General features: G+C 41.1%; 1 protein-coding gene across 7 annotated transcripts in view; it reads left to right on the plus strand.

Moving 5' to 3' along the window:
• Positions 1-20,645, plus strand: part of gfra4a (GDNF family receptor alpha 4a) — a 277,708-nt gene extending 257,063 nt beyond the window's left edge. For all 7 annotated transcript variants that reach the window (XM_059965707.1, XM_059965706.1, XM_059965712.1 and 4 more), the window contains 2 exons: positions 749-903; positions 12,851-20,645. In XM_059965707.1, coding sequence (XP_059821690.1) covers positions 749-903; positions 12,851-12,997 — 302 coding nt within the window. In that variant the 3' untranslated portion in view covers positions 12,998-20,645. The remainder of the gene's footprint in view (positions 1-748; positions 904-12,850) is intronic.
• The last annotated feature ends 2,526 nt before the right edge of the window (positions 20,646-23,171 follow it).

A 23,171-nucleotide genomic window follows, 5' to 3' on the forward strand; every position in this document is an offset into this window, starting at 1 on the left:
AAATAGCAATAAAGAATCCTTTTATACAGACAGAGAGAGAGGACCTTCATTGCTGTCCTAAACACCAGTGGTGTAAGTGGGCAAATGGATTAACTTAGATGGGCTTCTTGGTTGGATTGAATGAGTTGCAATTAAGGGCCTGATTCCATGCTTTATTACTCCATGACTCAATGAATGAAAACATCTCTCCACTATTCATCCTGAGACTATGAGTCTGCATATCTGAGTCCAATGGAGGCCGGAAGCCAAAGAAAACAGTCGGTCTTGGACTTAGAGCACTGTGGGTACAGGAATGGGCTTTGTTTGGTTATTGTTGTTTGTTGTGTTCTGTGTTGTTCGGCCAGAGTATTTTGGATATGTGATGTTGGCACTGGAATGTGATGTGATGCTTTGTAGGCTGCCCCCAGCACACCCTTAGGCTGTGTTGATTGTTACCGCAAACAAGTTTTCACAAGTTTGAGCGCACACAGATAATGAACCTTGAATCTTGACCCTGAAAATCTCAAGCTGAGAGAATCTCCAAGGTTATAAAAGCCTGATATTAATTGGATATAATTTAAAAAGATCACTGTTCATTCATGAAATTCCAGAGAACATTATATACTCATTGAAAAGTAGTGTGTTAATTAAAACTGAAAAAAACAGCACAACACAGAAAAAGATAGAATATTTTTTACAAACACTCTATAGCTCAAGCCTGAGATCCAGTACTTCCTGGGGTTTAAGCTATCTTATCTTCTACCTGCAGAGAATGCATTTCAAGCATTTGGAAATGGGACAGACCTTAACACAGGCTCCAGTGTGCATCACTCCACGTCACAGACCTGGGGGAACAGACACATAAACAGCACGGAGCCTTCACACCAGGAGGAAAATGCGTTCAGTTCAGCACTACCCACACAGGTAGGAATGGGAATGGTCCGTGTACAAAGGTAAGCAAGGTCCTGCATTGATCCTTGCTGAAGTTAAGTCGGTGATCTCAAACAGATGAGCCACTTGCAGGATGAATCGGTCAGGATCTCTGGAGCCCATAAGTCTGCTCTGAACCGTGGTGGGGAACGAACCGTTGCAATGTAGGAGGATATGATTGGGACTGACAAAGTAAACTTCACAGGCATGTCATCAATTCACATATAGGAAAAGTGGGAGGTTAGGGATGATATGATAAGCCTGTGTACTTACCATAAAGCTATAGAGGCCCCAGTATTTGATATGGTACTCCTCACAAGTAGCTATGCAAATTAAGGATATTCTGCAAGAGCATATTTGGCTCTGCAGGGTTGATTTGGACACCTCATTGCTGTTCGAGCAGTTTGGTCCATTAATAAGGAAACTGTATAACACCAAGTCCACTGGCAGGTTTTTGTGTTTTCAAACATAATTATTTTCCTCACTTGTTAGAAATAATTATTTTTAACTTTGTTTGAGGCTGGGGCAAGGTGAAAGCCAGATCAATATTCAGTTCTAAAGGGAAATCTCAATAGAACATAGAACAGTATAGCATAGTATAGGCCCTTTTGCCCATGATGTGGTGCCAACCTCTTAACCAACTCCAAGATCAATCTGACCCTTCCCACTCACACACACTTCCATTTTTCTATCATTTGTGCATCTATTTAGGAGTCTCTTAAATATCCCTAATGTATCTGCCTGTAACACCACCCCGGCAACGAATTCCATGCACCCAGCACTCTCTGAGCAAAAGTGAAAAGAAGGCCTGTTTTTAACATGCCCCTCCATATACTTTCCTAAAAGCAACTTAAGATTATGTCTTTTGTGTTACCTATTTCCGCCCTGCAAAAAAAGATTCTGGCTGCCCACTCTATCAATTCCTATTATTATATACACCTCTCATCCTCCTTCCCTCCAAAAAGAAAAGCCCTAATTCACTCAACATCTCTTCATAACACATGCTCTCTACTCCAGGCAACATCTTGATCTTCCAGTAGGATGGTGGCGTTCTTGGTCACAGCAGCCTCTAAAGGTCCAACAGATGGCGCAGATGTGGTTCTTAAATGTTTCTCTTGTGGTTGCAAGACCCTGTTCGTGGTAATTTAACCTTCTGCAGTTCTGGTTCACTGATGAGACCAACATGTGTATGTTTGTAGGATTATTGAACTTGAACTAGCACTTGTAAGCCTCCTCTGCATCCTCTCTAAATCCTTCCTATAATGAGGCGATATATTGTTGTTGGGAGTGAATAGTGGGTCTATATATAACATCACAATGGAATACTTTACCACTTATAAGGCCCGTATTATAAAGATGATACTAAGAGAGAGCACATTGTAGATTCAGAAACAAAGTATCACTAAGATGGACTTAGAATGCAGGCCAAGAGAGTTATTTATTTACTTTTACAGAGGATTATAATGCTGTGGTAGGATGGTGGGTGTACATACATCTCTTCCAAAGGAGGTATAAGGCACTCCTTCCCTTCGCTAGTCTGCAGGTCACCCTTGGGCAAGGTGTAGCACCCACTTAGTCAGTGCCATGTGAAGCCATGGGAGCAGCTGGTACATATCACAAGTCTGGTTATGCGACCACTGATGCCGGGCAGACAATCTCTGGAGTATTGATAATGGCTGGCATTACCCGTCTTGTAAAGACACTGCCCAGAAGAAGGCAATGGCAAACCACTTCTGTAGAAAAATCTGCCAAGAACAGTCATGGTCATGGAAAGACCATGATTGCTCACATCGTACGACACGGCACATAATGATGATGATAATGCTTTGAAGATATACCGACGAAGCTGATGTCTTGAGCTGAACTGTAGAAGTTTTTGAGTCTGCCTTTGCGGAGAGGTGACTTTGCAGATGTGAAAGTTATTTGCATTTTGCAGGGTCTAGCAGGACATTAAGACAATAAGATATAGGAGCAAAATTAAGCCATTTGGCCCAGCATTCCATCATGACTGGTTTATTATCCCTCTCAACCTCAGTCTCATGCCTTTTCCCTGTAACCTTTGATGTCCCCACTAATCAAGAACGTATCAATCTCTGCTTTAAATATCCCAGTGACTTGGCCTTCACAGTCATTTGTGGCAATGAATTGCATAAATCTACCACCGTCTGTTGAAAAGGATGTCCTTGTATTCAGAGGATGTGTCCTCTGGTCTTAGACTCTCCCATTATTGGAAAAATCTTTTCCACATCCACTCAATCTAGATATTTAAAGCTTCAATGAGATCCCCCCCCCATTCTTTAAAACTCCAGCAAGTATAGGTCAGAGCCATCAAACACTCATGTTGCATTAACCCTGTCATTCCTGGGATCATTCTTGTGAGCTTTTTCTGAACCTTTCCAAAGCCAGCACATATTTGTTTGTTGTGGTGCCCAAATGAAGAGACCTTCATTATAAGGGGTGTTGACCATGAGGGAGGGCGAATAGAGGATCTTTGTTTTATGGATATTTAAGATATGGTTCATTTTCATGAAGTTTAAGACATTGAGGATGAAATTCACTGCTGCCACTGGTGTCTGAGCAAAAGATTATTGATCAAGAGCTCAAGCCCAGCACAAAACTCACAGTCTACCGAACAGAAGTGATCCCCAACCTCCTTGACACTTCAGAGACACAACCACTCATAACAGACTCCTCAAAGCACTGGACAGGCACCACCAATGATTTCTCCAATTCCACTGACAGAATAAGTGAACCATAGTCAGCGTTCTCTCCCAACTCAGCATTGAGGCCATAGTCACACTAAGTGCAGGCTGCAATGGACAGGCCACATCTACTATTTACCAGATTCCAAGTTCCTGATACATGCTCTCCACTGAGCTGCACCATAGGAAAAATGACTCAAGGACCTTTCCCAAAGTCACTTTTAGAAAATGCAACATCCTCATTGATCCAAGGTAGTCCCCAGCCCCCAATCACTAGAAAGGCAGGAACAATATCTGTAAAGGGACTAGGAATGGTTGGGTGGCTCCGCAGTGGTTAGTGTAACACTTTACAGAGCCAGCCATCAATGATTGGGGTTCAATTCTCCACGTGGCCATGTGGGCTTTCTCCAGGTGCTCCGGTTTCTTCCCACATACACTTACAGTTAGGGTTAGTAGGTTGTGGATGTGCTGGAAACAAGATGGCACTTGCAGGCTGTCCCCAGTATATTCGTGATGCGAGTGACACATTTCATTGTATAATTCAATGATCCAATGTACATGTGACAAATAAAGCTAACCTTTAGATTTGTGACTGAGACGCCTTGACAAGAATGCAAGGAGTTCAAGAGAAAATGGGGGATTGGACACAAAACATCCCAGTCAATTCCCCCCCTCCCCCACCACACATTCTCATGCTTCATTGACCACCTCCTGGCTCACCTGTGCAGATTATTCAGACTCCACACACAGCTCATCAGCCATCTCAGAATCCTTGTAATTGGACCGAAAGAAAGTCACACACAACCTCAAGAGACCACCTTAGAAGAAAATTGTGTTGATATGTTACCAGAACAACAGTCGATTAGGAAGGCTGTTCACCAGGGTCTTCTCTCGGGTGATTAGTGAATAAACGATAAATGATGGCATTTATGGTCAGCATGGCATGGTCATGTATCAGTTGGTGTAACTTTTTATATTGCCAGATATAAGATTGGGGTTCAATTTCTGCCGCTGTCTAAAGGGAGTTTGTACATTCTCCCTGTAACTGAGTGGGTTTCCTCCAAGTTCTCTGGTTTCCTTGCGCATTGCAAAGACGTACAAGTCATGGTTAGTAAGTTGTGGGCATGCTAGGTCATGTGTGGTGACATGGTGGGCTACCTCCAGCAAATCCTTAATGCAAACTACAGATTTCACTGTATGTTTTGAAGTACATGTGACCAGTAAAGTTAATTTTTATCTTTAGTCTTTAGTCTTTCATCTTTATCTTTACATCCCTATTCTGTAAATTAATGTGTAGCATTGCTCTGGAAAGAGATGAGAGAATGTCAGCAAACTTAAGTTTTTTTTCAGTATTTATTTCTGGACTGTAGCCTTCACCAACAATCCTCACACCTTATCCTTAGATGACCTTGGTTAAATGGAAGCAAGCAGTCAACTTGACCTGATAATGATTTTAAGCAAGAAATAACCAGGCTATTTTACTCTGAGGGAGATTACCTACACTGGCATAGATCCATTTTCTTGAGTGATGAGATTTTATTGTCCACCTGTACACCCCCTCTTTACTGCAAATATCTAATCAGCCAACCATGTGGCAAAACTCAATGCATAAAAGCATGCAGACATGGTCAAGAGGTTCAGGTGGCTGAGTGGCAAAAAAGGCACAACAGCATCTCTTTCACCTCAGATGGTTGAAGAAGTTTGGTGTGGGCCCCCAAATCCTTTCTACAGGGGCACAACTGAGAGCATCCTGATTAGTTCCGTCACTGCCTGGTATGGGAGGTGTACTTCCCTCAGTCGCAGGATTCTGCAGAGAGTGGCATGGACAGCCCTGCGCATCTGTAGATGTGAACTTCCACTATTCAGGACATTTACAAAGACAGGTGTGTAAAAAGGGCCCGAAGGATCATGGGGGACCTGAATCACCCCAACCACAAACTGTTCCAGCTGCAACCGTCCGGGAAGCTGTACTTCAGCATAAAAGCCAGGACCAGCAGGCTCCGGGACAACTTCTTCCACCAGGCCATCAGCCTGATTAATTCATGCTGATGCAATTGTATTAGTATGTTATATTGACTGTCCTGTTGTGCTTACTATTTGTTACAAATTACAGTACTATAAATTGCACATTGTACACTTAGATGGAGATGTAAAGATTTTTACTCCTCGTGTATATGAAGGATGTAAGAAATAAAGTCAATTCAATTCAGTTGTTGCGAAATGATAGGAGAAGACCAGAGGGGGTGGTGGTAATGCCAATCACCTTTCCAGCTCTCAGCTTTACCCCACCCGTTCCGGTCTTCTCCTATTGTTTCACATTTCCCCCTCCTCCTCCTACTTTCAAATCTCTTACTATCTTTCCTTTCAGTTAGTCCTGATGAAGGGTCTCAGCCCGAAACATCAACAGCGCTTCTCCCTATAGATGCTGCCTGGCCTGCTGCATTCCACCAGCATTTTGTGTGTGTTCATTAATAAGAGAGGTCAGACTGGTTCAAGCTGACAAGAAGGTGACGGTAACTCAGATAACAACACATTACAACAGTGGTGTGCAGATGAGTATCTCTGAAAGCACAACATGTTGATGCTTGAAGTGGATGGGGTACAGTAGCAGAGGAGCATGAACATACACTCAGTGGCCATTTTTTAGGGACTGAGTGCAGACGGTAATTTGCTTTACATGACATTCATGGTTATTTTCACTGATTTCTGCCTTTTATTACCAATTTTGTTTTAAAAAATGAGAAATCTCAGATGGTTATGGTGAGATATGCATTCCTTTAGATTATTAATCTAAGACTCTGTAGTTGCACAGTACAGCGATGTGAGTTCTAAGCCATTATAGCCTGTTAGTAATGGTACATTGTACTTCATTCTAATGGCACATTAAATGCCATCAATTGCAGAGATCAGTGGGTCCAAAAGAAAGACTACAGCATGGTTTAACTTGACAGTGCAAAATGCGCACTGGTAATATTGAGAGAAGAAGATGTGGTTTATCTGGGCTTCCCTTCGAGATTTGACACCTTGCATAAAATTACAGGGTGACCAGCAGCAAACAAGTTTTTAAATTGGGTATGTCCACCTTCCATTAAAGTGAATTGGAAGGACAGAGACAGCCTCTGTGATCACATCATTAATGTGTTGCCCTTGCAGCCTGCTTGTGCTCATCACTGAAAAATATAACTGAGGCCGGGGGAGTGGAGAACAGTGAGGTGCAACGTTCATCAATCAGGTCAAAGGAAATCTTATGGGCAGTGGCAACAAGTCTGCAAGCACTTAACTACATTGGACTCGTTACTTTGGATGCTGCCTATAAAATGGTGCAAAAGGCTCATAAAATTATTTTCAAATTGTATGTTTTCATTTTAAACTTAAGGGCTGACATACAATTGCCATGGCTTAAACCCCCCCCCCCCCAAACTGATTGTTTGAACTGACTAAATAACACTAAATGTACTACAGGTGACACCCACATTAGGGAGGCATAGATGACTGTACATATCATGACTTTCTGTAATGCAACCTCCGTTTTCCCATTGAACCCCATGCTATAAGTGGAGGTGCATTCTTCCAGCCTGTTTTTCTCTCATATTAATCAAAATCAGAAAGCTAGAGAAACTCAATGGGTCGGTCAGCATCTATAGAGGGTGGTGGTGGTTGGAGGAGCAACAACTTATATTCTTCAGGGTAACCTCCAAATTGATGGCATGAACATTGATTTCTCAAACTTCCAGTAATTATCTGCCCTTCTCTCCTTCATCATTCCCCATTCCTGTTTCCCTCTAACAACTTATCTTCTTACCTGTCAATCACCTCCCTCTGGTGCTCCTCCCCCTCTCCTTTCTTCCATGGTCTTCTGTCCTCTCCTATCAGGTTTCCCCTTCTCCAGCCCTTTATCTCTTTCACCAACTTCCCAGCTCTTTACTTCACCCCCACCCCTTACCTATCCCCTACCATCTTGTACTTCTTCCTCCCACCCTGTCTTCTCCACTTCCTTCCCAGTCCTGATGAAGGGCTTGAAACATCGACTGTTTACTCTTTTCCATAGACACTGCCTGGCATGCTGAGTTCCTCCAGCATTTTGTGTGTTTTGCTTTGGATTTCTTGCATCTGTAGATTTTCTCTTGTTTCTGATCTATAGAGGGTGCTCTGGTTTCCTCCCACATTCCAAAGATGTATGAGTTAGAATTAGGAAAGTGTGCGCGTGCTATATTGTCCCCGGAAGCATTGAGTCATAGAAAGATATAGCACAGATACAAGTTCTTCAGCCCATCTTGTCTATGCCAAACCAATAAAACTGTCTACTCCTATCCATGTACCTATCTAGACTGTTGGCAGCACTTGTGCAGTGCCCCCAGCGCAATCCTCCAAATGTTTTGGTCGTTGACACAATTGACACATTTCACTGTATGCTTCAATGGTTCGATGTACGTATGACAAAGTTTATCTAAATCTAATCTAAATCATTTAATCTAATCTTGTGGATTAGGAACGTATTTGGAAGTAGGGTTGTTAAGTGAAGAGATTGGGGGGGTTCATGGGTGTAGAAGGAGTTGAGGGGGGGTTAATGAGTTAAAGCATGGTAGCAGTGGAAGTGTAGGAAAGGCAGAGGAATTACTTTAAGGAGATGGAGTACAAGCTGTCTACGGCCACTGCGGCTGCTCACAATGCCTCACAGATGAATAGCGCAACAGTGCTACACTCTGAGATGCTTCTTCATATCCTCAGAGGGAGAGGCTGCCAATCCAATTAAATCGATAATGGTATATCCAAATCGTATTGCCCCACAGTATAGAGTGACCACGGATAAAACAAACATCTGTTGTTTCTTTCACATCTTTTTCCCACATAACATCCGTAAGAAGGAATTTTGTTCCATATCTCAGATTTTCGGGTAGTGATTTATAAATTACAGAGAACAGAATTTCTGTATCACGAAAGGCTGTAACATGGGGGTTGCCTGTTCAATGAGTCAGGAAGCATTATGAACATAAGGGGTCATTGAACTACTGAAGGTGAAGCTATTAGATTTCCACAATATACACTCGGTGTCCACTTTATTAGGTAGATCGTGTACATAACAAAGTAGCCACATAGTATGTTTATGTTCTTTTGCTGCTGTAGCCCATCCACTTCAAGGTTTGGTCAATTGTGTGTTCAGAGACGTTCTTCAGCACACCACTGTGGTAATGCGTAGTTATTTGAGTTACTGTCGCCTTCCCGTCAGCTTGAACCAGTCTGGCCATTCTCCTCTGACCTCTCTCATTAACAAGGCTCTTTTCACCCACAGAACCTTTGCTCAATGGATGCTTTTTTTTGTTCTTTGTACCAATTTCTATAAACTCTAGATACTGCTGTGCGTGAAAATCCTAAGAGATCAGCAATTTCTGAGTTACTCAAACCACCCTGTCTGGCACCAACAATCATTCTACAGTTAAAGCCACTTAGATCGCATTTCTTCCTCTTTCTGATGTTTGGTCTAAACAACAACTGAACCTCTTGACCATGTTTGCATGCTTTTGTGCATTGAGTTGCTGTCACAAAATTGACTGATTAGACATTTGCATCAATGAGCAGGTGTACATTTGTATCTAATAAAGTGGCCACTGAGTGTATTTACAGATTGATGCTTAATTCTGTCCCTCTAAAGTTTTCCTCTAATGGTTTAATGTTTACCTTCACTATCTTGTGTTTGTTGAAGACACAGATTCAGAAGTTTCCCTGATACGATTATCACAGTGCTTGGAAAAGGGAGTGACCAGCTTTCGTTCGGGCACGGTAATATGGAGCAGTTGTAATGCTCAGGATTAAGCAACTTTCCTGTGAAGAATGGTCACATGCTAGAGTTTCCTGGAACCCGCGACACAGCAAAATCAGAGGGGAAGGGAATCTTTATTTGTGCTACCCCCAAAGTCATCGTATTGACTCTGCAAGAATAGCATAGGAACTGTGGTGCTAAGAATGAAGAGTTCTGGGAATGAAAGAGTGCAACTGCAAATATGTTGCAATAGGAGTGTTTTTGCTTTGGATTCAAGGGTTAAACAAATGACAGCTTAGGTATTCAGTGAGGTAATTCCAGGCACCTGCTGTACTATCCTTGTTTATACTACTGTGTTACATGCAATGATTTTCCTGGGGTCTAGTCTATGCTTACCTCTAATTCACTTTTGTTTATATCCTCTAAGCTCCATTTTTTTTTTGGTGTTCTAATAAAGTCAACACACACAGAGATTATATTCTGTTTCCCCAGGTCCAAGATTAAAGGGAGATTTAATTAATAGGGAAAACTTTGCGATGGGAACAGCAGGGGAGCAAAATTAATTTAGATAGCTGTTGGCTGAATAGCTTCCTGCAAATGTTAGGTCTGAGCAAGCTACAAGTGGCCATCACGGGATTTCGTAAAATGCATTCAAATGACTACAAAGAGAGATTCAAGAGAATGCAAATGCTGGAATTTGAAGCCACAAACAATCTGCTGGAGGAACTCAGAGGGCTGAGCAGTATCTGTGGCAGGAAAGGAATTGTCGAAGTTTTGGGTCAAAACCTGCATTGGGGCTAATGACTAAGAAACAACAGAGAGTAATACTCATAGGTTTCTGTGGGTTGGACAGATACAACCAACTAGAGGTGAAGCTGTACTTGATCTGGTATTGGGAAATGAGCCTGGTCAGGTGTCAGATCTCTTGTTGGGAGAGCATTTTGGAGGTATTGATTACAAACTCTATCTTCCTTTACCTGGAGAGGGATAGGTGCAGACAATTTGGGAAAACACTTAATTGGGGTGGGGGAAATACGATGCTTTTAGGCAGAAACTTGGAAGCAGATGTTCTCAGGGAAATGCATGGCAGAAATGTGGCAAATGTTTAGGAAACGTGCATGGAATTCTGCATAGGGATGTTCCATTGAGACAGAGAAAGGATGGTAGAGTTAAAGAACCATCGTGTACAAAGGATGAACAAAATCTAGTTAGGAAAAGAAAAGCTTACGAAAAGTTCAAGAAACTAGGTACTGTTGGAGGTCTAGAAAATTACAAGGTTGCCAGGAAGGAGCTTAAGAATGAAATTAGGAGAGCTAGAAGGGGCCATGGCTAGCAGGATGAAGGAAAATCCCAAAGCATTCTAAAAGCATGTAAAGAGCAAGAGGATGAGCCGTGTGAGAATAGGACTAATCAGGTGCGATAGTGGAAACGTGCATGGAGTCGGAGGAGGTAGCGGAAGTACTTAATGAATACTTGCTTCGGTATTCACCAGGGAAAAGGACCTTGGCAACTGTAGGGATGACTTACAGTGGACTGAGCATATACACATTAAGAAAGAGGATGTATTGGAGCTTTTGAAAAGCTTTAAGTTAGATAAGTCACCAGGTCCAGACAGGATATACCCCAGGCTACTGTGGGAGGTGAGGGAGGAGATTGCTGAGCCTCCAGCAATAATCTCTTACATCAATAGGGATGGGAGAAGTACCAGAGGATTGGAGGATTGCAAATGTTGTTCCCTTGTTAAAGAAAGGGAGTAGAAATAACCCAGGAAATTATAGACCAGTGAGTCTTACTTCAGTGGTGGGCAAATTGTTGAAGAAGATCCTGAGAGGTAGGATTTATGAGTATTTGGAGACAATCTAATTAGGGATAGTCAACATGACTTTATCAAGGGCAGGTTGTGCCTTACGAGCCTGATTGAATTCTTTGAGGATGTAACAAAACACATTGATGAAGGTAGAGCAGTGGATGTAGTGTATATGGATTTCAGTAAGTCATTTGATAAGGTTACCCATGCATTCAGAAAATAAGGAGGCATGGGATCCAAGGAGACCTTGCTTTGTGGATCCAGAATTGGCTTGCCCACAGAAGGCAATGGGTGATTGTAGATGGTTCATATTCTGCATGGAAGTTGGTGACCAGTGGTGTTACCCAAGGATCTGGGATCTCTCCTCTTTGTGATTTCTATAAGTGTCCTGGATGAGAAGTATAAGAGCGAGTTGGTAAATTTCCTGATGACACAAAAGTTGGGGCTGTTGTGGATGGTCTGGAGGAATGTCAGAGGTTACAACGGGACATTGATAAGATATAGAACTGGTCTGAGAAGTGGCAGATGGACTTCAACCTAGATAAATGTGAAGTGGTTTGTTTTGGTTGGTCAAATTTGAAGACAGAATATGAATGGTAAGATTCTTGGCAGTGTGGAGGATCAGAGAGATCTTAGGGTCCATGTTCATAGGATACTCAAAGATGATGCGCAGGTTAACATTTTACTATCATACTGTAATCTGGATCACATGCAAGCCAAAACTGTTCACTGTATTGCATTATCCCTGGCAATACCATAAATCATAGGAGCAGAGTAAGTCCAAATGGCCCATCAAGTCTGTTCTGCCATTTTATCATGGTAGATCCATTTCCTTTATAACCCCATTCTCCTATAAGACTATAAGCTAATACTAATACATCATGGTATACCATATATTAATGCTCTATACATTTATATACCATATGCTAATACCGATGCATCCTGGTGAATCTGCTCTGCACTCTCTTCAGGGTCACTATATCTTTCCTGTAATATGGAGGCCATAACTATATACAATCCACTAACTGCAGCCTCTAAAAGAAGTATTGTACAAATTAAAACATAATGTGCTAGGAGAGGTTGGACGAACTAGACTTGTTTGCTCTGGAGCGATAGAGTCTGAGGGGAGACCTGACAGAAGTTTATAAAATTATGAGAGGCATAGACAGCCAGAAACTTTTTACCAGGGTTGAAAATCTAATACTAGAGCGCATGCACTTAAGGCAAGAGAAAGCTCACACGAGATGCACGGGGCAGGACTTTTCTTTACACTGAGAGTAGTGCGTACCTGGAATGTGCTGCTGGGTGGTGGTGGAGGCATATGCAAAGCATTCATTTAAGAGAATTTTATGTAGGCATTTGAATGTGCTGATTTTGGAGGGATACGGGCCAAGGGTAAATTGATTTATTATTGACTCATGTACTGAGTACAGTGAAAAACGTATTTTGCAAACTATTCATACAGATCATTATTCAGAGTACTGTGGTAGTATAAAGTAAGGGATTCGTTTAATTAGGTATCATAAATATAACATCGTGGGCCAAAGGACCTGTTTTTGTGCTATATAGTTTAATAGTTCCAAATGTTATATTTTGTGCATTTAGCATAATTTATGTTTACCTTTTCCATGCAATAACCATGGTTTCATTGTTTATTTCAAAATTGTTTTTCAGTCGGCCGACGAGCGGTTGCTGTGGAAGGAGTCGAACCCCAGCCGGGAGGCCTCCGAGGCCCGGGGCCTGGCAGAGGCCTTGCGCAGCGACTCCCGGCTGCTCTGGAGCCTGCTGCCAGCGGCGCTCCTCTTCCAGCCCACGATGTGAAGCCGGTGGAGGGCCCAGGCCGCGACACAACGCTCCCGATCCCAACTCATCCCATCCATCCCCGGAACTCGCACCAGTAGGACCGTCTCCACCATCGCCGCCCGCTCCTACACTCACCCCGCACCGGGGACCAGCAGAACATTTGACACGGAAAAAAAAGGGGCACGAAAGGTTTGTGCAGCGTCGTCAAGGGTATATAAACACGGACACACGCTCGCACCGGACAACTGGACATCGCATCTCAACCGGAGAAAAGCAAATCAGCCGCACACAAGCCCAGTAAGCCATTCAGCGACGCACATTCTCTCCGGGGGAACCATTTTAGTGCCGCGCATTTCTTCTCGGGGAACTCATTCAGCGACGCACATTATTTTCGGGGAAGCCAATTAATGACGCACGTTGCTAGGATACGGGACCTCCATCAGCAACAAGGGTGGCGCCTTGTCTCCTTCAAGTAAGGATCTTCGATCTCCTTTACACTACTTTCAAAGACAATTCCGAAAATCATTACTAAAATACAGTTTAATAAGCTTCTGTGCCCATGTTGTGATGTTCAAGGTCGGATTTCACTAATGCATTATAAATAGTTGTAAAGTATAGAGAATGAATTTAAACGCCTTATTACCCGAGTTTGGTATTAAGGGTCTATTGCATTAAATGGAAGCTTGGTGCATTTTTAAACAATTGCCATTTAATTCCACTATTTTAAGGGTTAACAGCTAATTCTCCAACCGGGGGGAAATTGGTAGGCAGTCGGTACCCCCACGCCCTTTGTCAGCATTGGTGCACATTCGGGATTTCCTCGCAAATCGCCAGCCCATCATCTTCAGAAAGACCTCATCCATCTTCTCACTCTGAAAATACAGCATCCCAAAGAGAGATAAGCGTGGAAAGTGCTGGGAAAACTCAGCAGGTTAGACAACATTTGTAGAAAGAGAAACAATCAATATTTCAAGTCTGGGTGTCTTTCCACAGATATTGCCCTACCCGCTGAGTATTTCCGGCTTTTTTTCTGTGCTTGTTGCAAAATTGCAACATATGCATGGCTTTTTTTTAAAGTCCCAAAGAAAGATTATACTTTCATTTTGGATATTTTTAGTAATAATGATAATTCCTCATTTTGTTAAAAAAGTTGTTTAGATTTGCAATTATGTTCAGTTAAAAGTTAAACCAAATAGCTTTAGAGTTCCCAAATACATAAGAAAAATTGTTCAGATCCTTTTTTTTTTCATTGTGCAGTAGTGCTATGGGAACTAATTCCAGTGTTGCAGGTTTGATCCTGGTCCCTGTGCTCTCTATGTGAAGTTTTCACGTTCTTCCTGTGATCAGACCATAAGATACAGAAGCAAGGTTGGATAATCCAGCTACAACCACACTCTCAGTTAGTGAAATCCAGGTAGAAGGATGTGAAGGATGTCCTTCACTCTCTGTGTGAAGGACTCCCTTATATTCCCTCTAATCTCTTTCCCCTTGTCAGACCATAAAATACAGGAACAGAATTAGGCCATGTGGACCATCAAGCCATTTCCAGCATTTAATTATAGATGATATTTTGCAACCCCATCCTCCCACTTTCTTCCCTGTAAGTCGTGGTTCCTTAATTAGTAAGGGAGTTATGAATCTTTTCCTTCAATACACCCAATGATTTGGCCACCACAGCCCTCTGTGGTATCAAATTCCACCGATCAGTACCCTGTGGCTGAAGAAATTCTTCCTCCTATCAGTTTTAAATGTATTCCTTTTATTCTGGGACTGTTCCCTCAGGTCTTGGACTCTTTGTCTGAAGAATGTGATCACATTCACACTCTCCAGGCATTTCAGTATTGGGTGGGGTTCCATGATAATCAAATCCCATCCTTCTGAAAACCATTGAGTACACGTCCAGATACATCAAACACTCCTCCTCCAGGCTTTTCATTCCTGTAATCATTCTTGTGAACCTCCTCTGGACCCTTTCCAGGGCCTGCACAACTTACCTGAGACATGTTGCCCAAAGTTGCTCATAATATTCCAAATGAGGTCTAACTAACTCCTTTATAAAGTATTAGTAATACGTACTTGCTTTTGTGTTCTAGTCCTCTTGAAATGAAAGCTAACTCTGCATTTGCTGTCTGTGGCATAGACTCAATTAGTGGGTTTTTGTTGGGTGTTCTGGTTTCCTCCAACACCCTAAAGATATGCTGGAAACAGTAAAATTGCCCTTGATTGTGTAGGTGGGTGGGAGAAGAACTGAGTAGGGGAGTTGATGGGTTGATGGGCATGTGAGAAGGAATACATTGTAGTGAAATGGGATTGCTCGGAGGGCCAGGATGCATTTGATAGTTTAAATGATGGCCTACTGACTAGGAAGAGAATATGGAACAAACAATGAAAAGTAAATTCACATTTGTCTATGAAGTTTTAGTTAATATTCTTGTACTTATCTCCTGACTGGTTCTGCTCCTTCACGCCACTTAGACCCAAAATTATTTAATACTTTATACAAATCTCTCCATGATGTGTTTGTGCTAATATATCATAACTCTCGAAACTCTGGGCAGGTCCCGGCAGATAGGAAGATAGCAAATGTCAAGCCACTATTTAATGTAGGCTAAAGGCCTACAATGGGCCAGTTAGCTTAATGTCTGTAGACAGGAAAAGGCTTGAAGGTATTGTTAAGGAAGAAATAGTGAGTCATCTAGATAGATGTGGTTTCAACAGGCAGTCAAAGCATAGATTCATAAAGGGCAGGTCCCGGTTTGACAAACTTACTGGACTTCTTTGAGGATATAATGAACACTGGATAGAGGGGGAGCAGGTGGATGCTGTATACTTGGATTTTCAGAAGGTGTATGATAAAGTGCTGCATAAAAAGCTTTTTCATAAGATAAGGATGAAAGGAGTTGGGGGTAATTTATTAACATGGGTAGGAGATTGATTATCCACTGGAATGCAGATGGGATAAATAAGATTCCTCTGGTTGGCGATCAGTGCTGAGCAGAGTGCCGCAGGGGTCAGTGCTGGGGTCGCAATTGTTCACAATATAGATTAACAATTTGGAAGAGGGGACAGAGTAAAAAGTGTGTGTCTAAGCTTACTGGTAGCACTAAACTGAGTAGGAAAAGCAAGTTATACAGAGGATGCAGAGTAAATCCCCTTGCTGCCCAAAAGAAAATTTATGCAGAGGAAAAATGAAATTGCTGTATTTTGTTATTTAGTGGCTAAATTTTACAAATTTAAAAAATTCTGATTCCTGCCAATGGGATTACGGGAATACCTTCACGATACATAATGGTTCAGCTGAGTCATAATCTCCTGAAAGTAAACCATATAACAATTACAGCACAGAAACAGGCCATCTCGGCCCTTCTAGTCCATGCCGAACGCTTACTCTCACCTAGTCCCACCAACCTGCACTCAGCCCATAACCCTCCATTCCTTTCTTGTCCATATACCTATCCAATTTTACTTTAACTGACAATATCGAACCTGACTCTACCACTTCTGCTGGAAGCTTGTTCCACACAGCTACCACTCCCTGAGTAAAGAAGTTCCCCCTCATGTTACCCCTAAACTTTTACCCCTTAGCTCTCAACTCACGTCCTCTTGTTTGAATCTTCCCTATCTCAATGGAAAAAGCTTATCCACGTCAACTCTATCTATCCCCCTCATAATTTTAAATACCTCTATCAAGTCCCCCCTCAACCTTCTATGCTCCAAAGAATAAAGACCTAACTTGCTCAACCTTTCTCTGTAACTTAGGTGCTGAAACCCAGGTAACATTCTAGTAAATCTTCTCTGTACTCTCTCTACTTTGTTAACATCTTTCCTATAATTCAGTGACCAGAACTGTACACAATTCTCCAAATTTGGCCTTGTACAATTTTAACATTACATTCAACGCCTATACTCAATGCTCTGATTTATAAAGGTCAGCATACCAAAAGCTTTCTTCACCACCCTATCCACATGAGATTCCACCTTCAGGGAACTATGCACCATTATTCCTAGATCACTCTGTTCTACTGCATTCTTCAATGCCCTACCATTTACCATGTATGTCCTATTTTGATTAGTCCTACTAAAATGTAGCACCTCACACTTATCAGCATTAAACTCCATCTGTCATCTTTCAGCCCACTCATATAACCGGTCTAAATCTCTCTGCAAGCTTTGAAAACCTACTTCATTTTCCACAACACCACCTATTTTAGTATCATCTGCATACTTACTAATCCAATTTACCACCCCATCATCCAGATCATTAATGTATATGACAGATAATATTGGACCCAGTACAGATCCCTGAGGCACACCACTAGTCGCCAGCCTCCATCCTGACAAACAGTTATCCACCACTACTCTCTGGCATCTCCCATCCAGCCACTGTTGAATCTGTTTTACTACTTCAATATTAATACCTAATGATTGAACCTTCCTAACTACCCTTCCGTGTGGAACCTTGTCGAAGGCCTTACTGAAGTCCATATAGACAACATCCACTGCTTTACTCTCGTCAACTTTCCTAGTAACCTCTTAAAAAAAATTCAGTAAGATTTGTCAAACATGACCTTCCACACACAAATCCATGTTGACTGTTCCTAATCGGACCCTGTCTATCCAGATAATTATATATACCATCTCTAAGAATACTTTCCATTAATTTACCCACCACTGAAATCAAACTTACAGGCCTATAATTGCTAGGTTTACTCTTAGAACCCTTTTTAAACAATGGAACAACATGAGCAATACGCCAATCCTCTGGCACCACCCTGGTTTCTAATGACATTTGAAATATTTCTGTCAGAGCCCCTGCTATTTCTACACTAACTTCCCACAAGGTGCTAGGGAATATCCTGTCAGGACCTGGAGACTTACCCACTTTTATATTCCTTAAAAGCATCAGGACTTCCTCGTCTTTAATCGTTATAGTTTCCATAACTCCCCTACTTGTTCCCCTTACCTTACACAATTCAATATCCTCCTCCTTAGTGAATATCGAAGAAAAGAAATTGTTCAAAATCTCACCCATCTCTTTTGGCTCCACACATAGCTGTCCACTCTGATTCTCTAAAGGACCAATTTTCTCCCTCACTATACTTTTGCTATTAATATAACCGTAGAAACCCTTTGGATTTATTTTCACCTTACTTTCCAAAGCAACCTCGTATCTTAGCTTTTCTAATTTCTTTCTTAAGATTCTTTTTACATTCTTTATATTCCTCGAGCATCTCATTTACTCCATGCTGCTTATATTTATTGTAGACTTGGTTTACAAACACTAACAAAGATTACAGAAGTCATGTCAGTCTTTGTGGAAGTGAGATATATCAACTCCTGAACAATGCAGAAGCATAGTTGTCTGCTGCTAGCAGTGAAGAAGTAAAGTGAAATGAAAGTGCCTTGTGCCAGCATTTAGTAATGCACCCTGATAGCAGTATTGAATGTGAGTATTCTTCATGAGGTCATGGCCCAAAGCTTGGTCTCCAAAGTGACAATGGGCAGGAGTGGCCATCTTGAGCCTCAGTTCTTAAGATGGAGGAAACTTACTCATGTTGCACCTGTTTGAAATGACAGATCCCATGGTGTGATTATGCAGCATTTGCCTTGTTGGTGTCAGGCTCACAAATGTGTGACAAGTGAAAATGTCCAGATCTGAGGTCCACTGTAATATGAGTATTGATTATGCAAAATAATATTAAAAATCTGAATTAATATATAGCAAATAAAAATAGAAATGGTGGCTCTCTCAATTGCTGGCAGTTTCTTCTCTCATCATCTACAAGATCGGTAAAGGTAACACAGATTTAAAATAGAATGACCAACGAAGAGAGACAGAAAAGTCACTTAGTAAGTTGTCATGTGGAATCCATTGCTTGTGAGGGTGGTGAAAGTAGTTTTGGAAGTGATGTAGAATAAAGAAAGAATAGCACTAATTTGATTTGTTCTCTCAAACCTGATGAGCCAAATAGCATTCAGCATTGAATTTTTTGAATTCCTACAGAATTTGTTAATTTTCCTTTAGTGAAAGTGCTGTCATCTGACCTGTTGTCATATATATTAGCTCTCATGCAGAGTCTAAAAATAGATTTTGCCTGTCCATAAACAGATCTAATAGGGGTGCCCCTTGTAAATTCAAAGCTCTAACTTAAACCTAGTGCAACCAGAGGACAGTATTTCTTGGAATAATGGAATAGTTTGTGTGAATATTTTAGGGCATGACTGAATAATTCACTCTTATGTGATAGTTTCACAGATGAATATTTTAACAGAAAATGTCATACATTTCTTTGTTGAGTCAGTCCCTATCAGAAGCAAACACGCATCCTATCATTTCATGATATTTTACAAAATACCAAGCCAGTTTTTTCTTGTTTCATTAACTTCAGTTGAAATTTATCCGTTTATATTCCAGTCTATGTAAAGATATGAGATTAGCTCATTCAGCCCTTGATCTTTACTGATAATTTCCGTCAGCACCATTTTCCATACCAATCCCGTACCTTTTTAATTCCTGCAAATCTAACTTTTAAAAAAATCTTGAATGCCCTCAGTGACTGAGCCTCCACTGCTCTCCTGGATGAGGAATTTCTAAGTGACTAATCTGTGGGTAAAGAAAATTCTTCTTATCTGCCCTGAATAGCTGATTCCTGATTTGGATCCTGTGACCCCTGGTTCTAGACATGCCAGCCAGGGGAGGTCTGATCCTGCATCAAAGCTGTCAAATTGTGTCTACTACAATGAGATAAATTTTCATCCTTTTCACAAAACTCAGAGAGCAGAGGCTCAGTGCACATATGATATTCTCATGCAATAGGAGAGAAATAAGTGGGCAGTTATTTTATCTGAGTACTCTCTTAGCTGCTCAGTGTGGGCTAGAGTCCATTCTAAGTATGTGCTGAAAGTTTTCCCCTTCCCAAGCTTCACTAAGGTCCCCAAAGGAATGTCTTTTTTTTGGGGTCGTTACAACCCAATGCCTGATGGATACAGATTCAAGGCACCAATCCATCTATTCCAAAATTCAAGATGATGGGTGGAATAATTTTTTTTTAAATAGCATTATTGATACAAAATAGAGCCTTTTGTTATAAAAATATTGTGGAATGTGAGAGGGATATTAGGCTGTTAACCCTTATAAACATTGCCTGCTGTGAACTCGCCCTTGAAAGCTTGTCCAGTAAGGCCACAGGCTATCAGCATTGCACCACTTGATGAATTGTTATTGAGCATATTTTCTAAAACTATAGATGTTTCTGTACAGAATCTTTTTAAAATCAGGCTGATTTTTCTGAGGTACACGTGGCCATGTTTGATGATGTAAGCGGGTATGTGCTAAACACCGCGTTCCTGGCTGATTTTGTCAAGGGTGGGGAACTGAAAGGTTTAACCTTACAAGTTAACGTATTAACCATTCCTTTCATGCAGCAGCTTTTCTTTTTTAATGTTGGTGTTCTGATTTGGAATCTAGGTGTTCAGTTGCGTGATGTACAATGTCTATTCTGCCAATCCTCTTCCCACCCATCTCCCCCATCACCATGTCAAACCATTTGTCTATGCAGTGTTCTCGTTACGGCAACGTCTTTGTTCTTAGGAAGCAATGTATGAATTTTGTTTTGATTGTTATGAGTGATTTTTATTATCCATAATAAAATTGAAACAAATGTGATTTTGTTTGTCCTTTATTCACCTTGCATCGAAACACGTCAGAATGTGAATCTCAGAATGAAACCAGCATTCTGTGCATTAATTCATTTCTTTGTAAATACTCACTGATTGCTTATTTCCAAGATTTCACCCCACACCATTTTTTAATCCCTTTGCAGCTAATAAAGTCACCACTGAGTGCGTATGTTTGTGATCTTTTGCTGCTGTAGCCCATTGATTTTAAGGTTCAACATGTTGCATTCAGAGATGCTCCTCTGCACACCTCTATTGTAACATTTATTTGAAGTACTGTTGCCTTCCTGTCAGCTTGAACTTGTCCGGCCATTCTTCTCTGACCTTTCTCATTAACAAGGCATTTTCAGCCACAGAAGTGCTGCTTACTGGATGCTTTTTGTTTTACATACCATTCTCTGTAAACTCTAGAGTCTGTTGTACATGAAAATCCCAGGAGGTCAGCAGTTTCAGAGATACTCAAACCACCCTGTCAGGCACTAACAAACATTCCATGGTCAAAATCACATAGATCATATTTACTTGCCATTCTAATACTTGGTCTGAACAACAACTGAACCTCTTGAGTATATCTGCATGCTTTCATGCACTGAGTTGCTGCCACATGATTGACTGATTAGATATTTGCATTAATGAGCATACAGGTATGCCTAACAAAGTGGCCACTGATTTACTTGCACCATTTTTCCATATTTTAAACTTGGCAGTGAATGGTGCTCATGTCATTGTTGAGGCTTATTAAGCTTCTTGATCATCTCCCTACTCTGCAAGCTCATACTGATATGTCAAAACTTTGTCCATTTATGCATCTCTGTTAACCCTCTTTTGGCAGCCTGTATTGAACTAGTTTGGATATTGTAAAATTTTCTCTACACTGCTCAACCAAATAAGATCTACCTGTGACTAAGCTTTTAATATAACCACCTTCATCTGATTAAGCCTTTGTGAAGCTCCATTAAAAATTTCCCTTTACTCCTGCCACAGAATAAATGTAAACATTGAATTGTTCCATTGTTTATTTGGACAATCATCAGGAGCAGGAACTTTTGTAGAACATAGAACAGTACAGGCATTTTAGCCCTTGAAGTTGTGTCAGCCTTTCAACCAATTCAAGATAAAATTAAAACTTCACATAGTCCTCCATTTTTCTTTCTTCCATGTGAATATCCAAGAGACTCTTAAATCTATAGACATGGACCAAGATCCCTCTGTTTCTCCACACTTAAGAATCCTGCCATTAAATTCATACTTTCCCTTCAAGTTCATCATTCCAAGGTGTATGACTTCACATTTCTCTGGATTGAACTCCATCTGCCACTTCTCAGCCTAGCTTTGCATCCTCTCAATGTCCTGTTGTAAACTGCAGCTTTCTACCCTGTCCACAACTCCATCTACTTTCATGTCATCTGCATATTTACTAATCTTCTCTTCCACTTCCTCGCCAAGTCATTTAAATTGATTTCTCACACCCATCTCACAGAGGATCGTAAAGTGCTTTACCACCATTACTTTGTGTCAACTCAGCATTGATTTGAAATCCAGCTTTTATTGTTGTTAATTAATGTTTGCCTACTAAGTCATCCATATTGCTGACAATAGATGCCAGGTAACAGTCCTTGGAGAGTACCATGACTTGCCCTCATCCAGCAAGCACGAGTAAGTAGATCTTAGTTATAAATATTAGAAATTGGAATTTGGTTTATTATTGTCACATGTACCAAGATACAGTGAAAAGCTTGTGTTGCATATTGTTCGTACAGATCATATCATTAAACGGTGCAGTGAAGTAGTACAAGGTTAAACGATAGCAGAATGCAGAGTAAAGTATTACAGAGTAGAGTGCTGGTAGACAATAAAGTACAAGGTCATAACAAGGTAGATTGTGAGGTCTTGTATAAGTGAATGATTCATTAGTCTTATAAAAGTTGGGTAGAAAGTGATGGTACATGATTTCAGGCTCTTGTGTCTTCTGCCCAATGGGAAAAGGGAGAAGAGAGAATGTCCAGGTTCGGAAGGGTCTTTGATTATATTACCAAGGCAGTGAAAATTAGAGACAGAGTCCATAAGAAGGGAGGCTAGTTGGTATGATGTGCTGGCTGTGTCCACAAATCTGTAGATTCTTGCGGTCACAGGCAGAACAGTTCCCATTCCAAGCTGTGATGCATCCAGATAGGATGTTTTTATGATACATTAATAAAAATTGTTAAGGGTCAACAGGGACGTGCCCAAATTTCTGTAGCCTCCTGAGGAATCAGAACCAGATTTAATATCACCAGCATATGTCATGAAAGTTGTTAACTTTACAGCAGCAGTTTGATGAAATAAATTATAAATATAGAGAGAAAAGTGACTTACATTAAGTATATACAGTGCCTATAAAAAGTATTCACCCCCCCCCCATTGGAAGTTTTCATGTTTTATTGTTTTACAACATTGAATCACAATGGATTTAATTTGGCTCTTTTGACACTAGTCAACAGAAAAGGACTCTTTATTGTCAAAGCAAAAACAGATA

This window comes from Hypanus sabinus, chromosome 3 (assembly GCF_030144855.1).
Source record: "Hypanus sabinus isolate sHypSab1 chromosome 3, sHypSab1.hap1, whole genome shotgun sequence".
Taxonomy (NCBI): domain Eukaryota; kingdom Metazoa; phylum Chordata; class Chondrichthyes; order Myliobatiformes; family Dasyatidae; genus Hypanus; species Hypanus sabinus.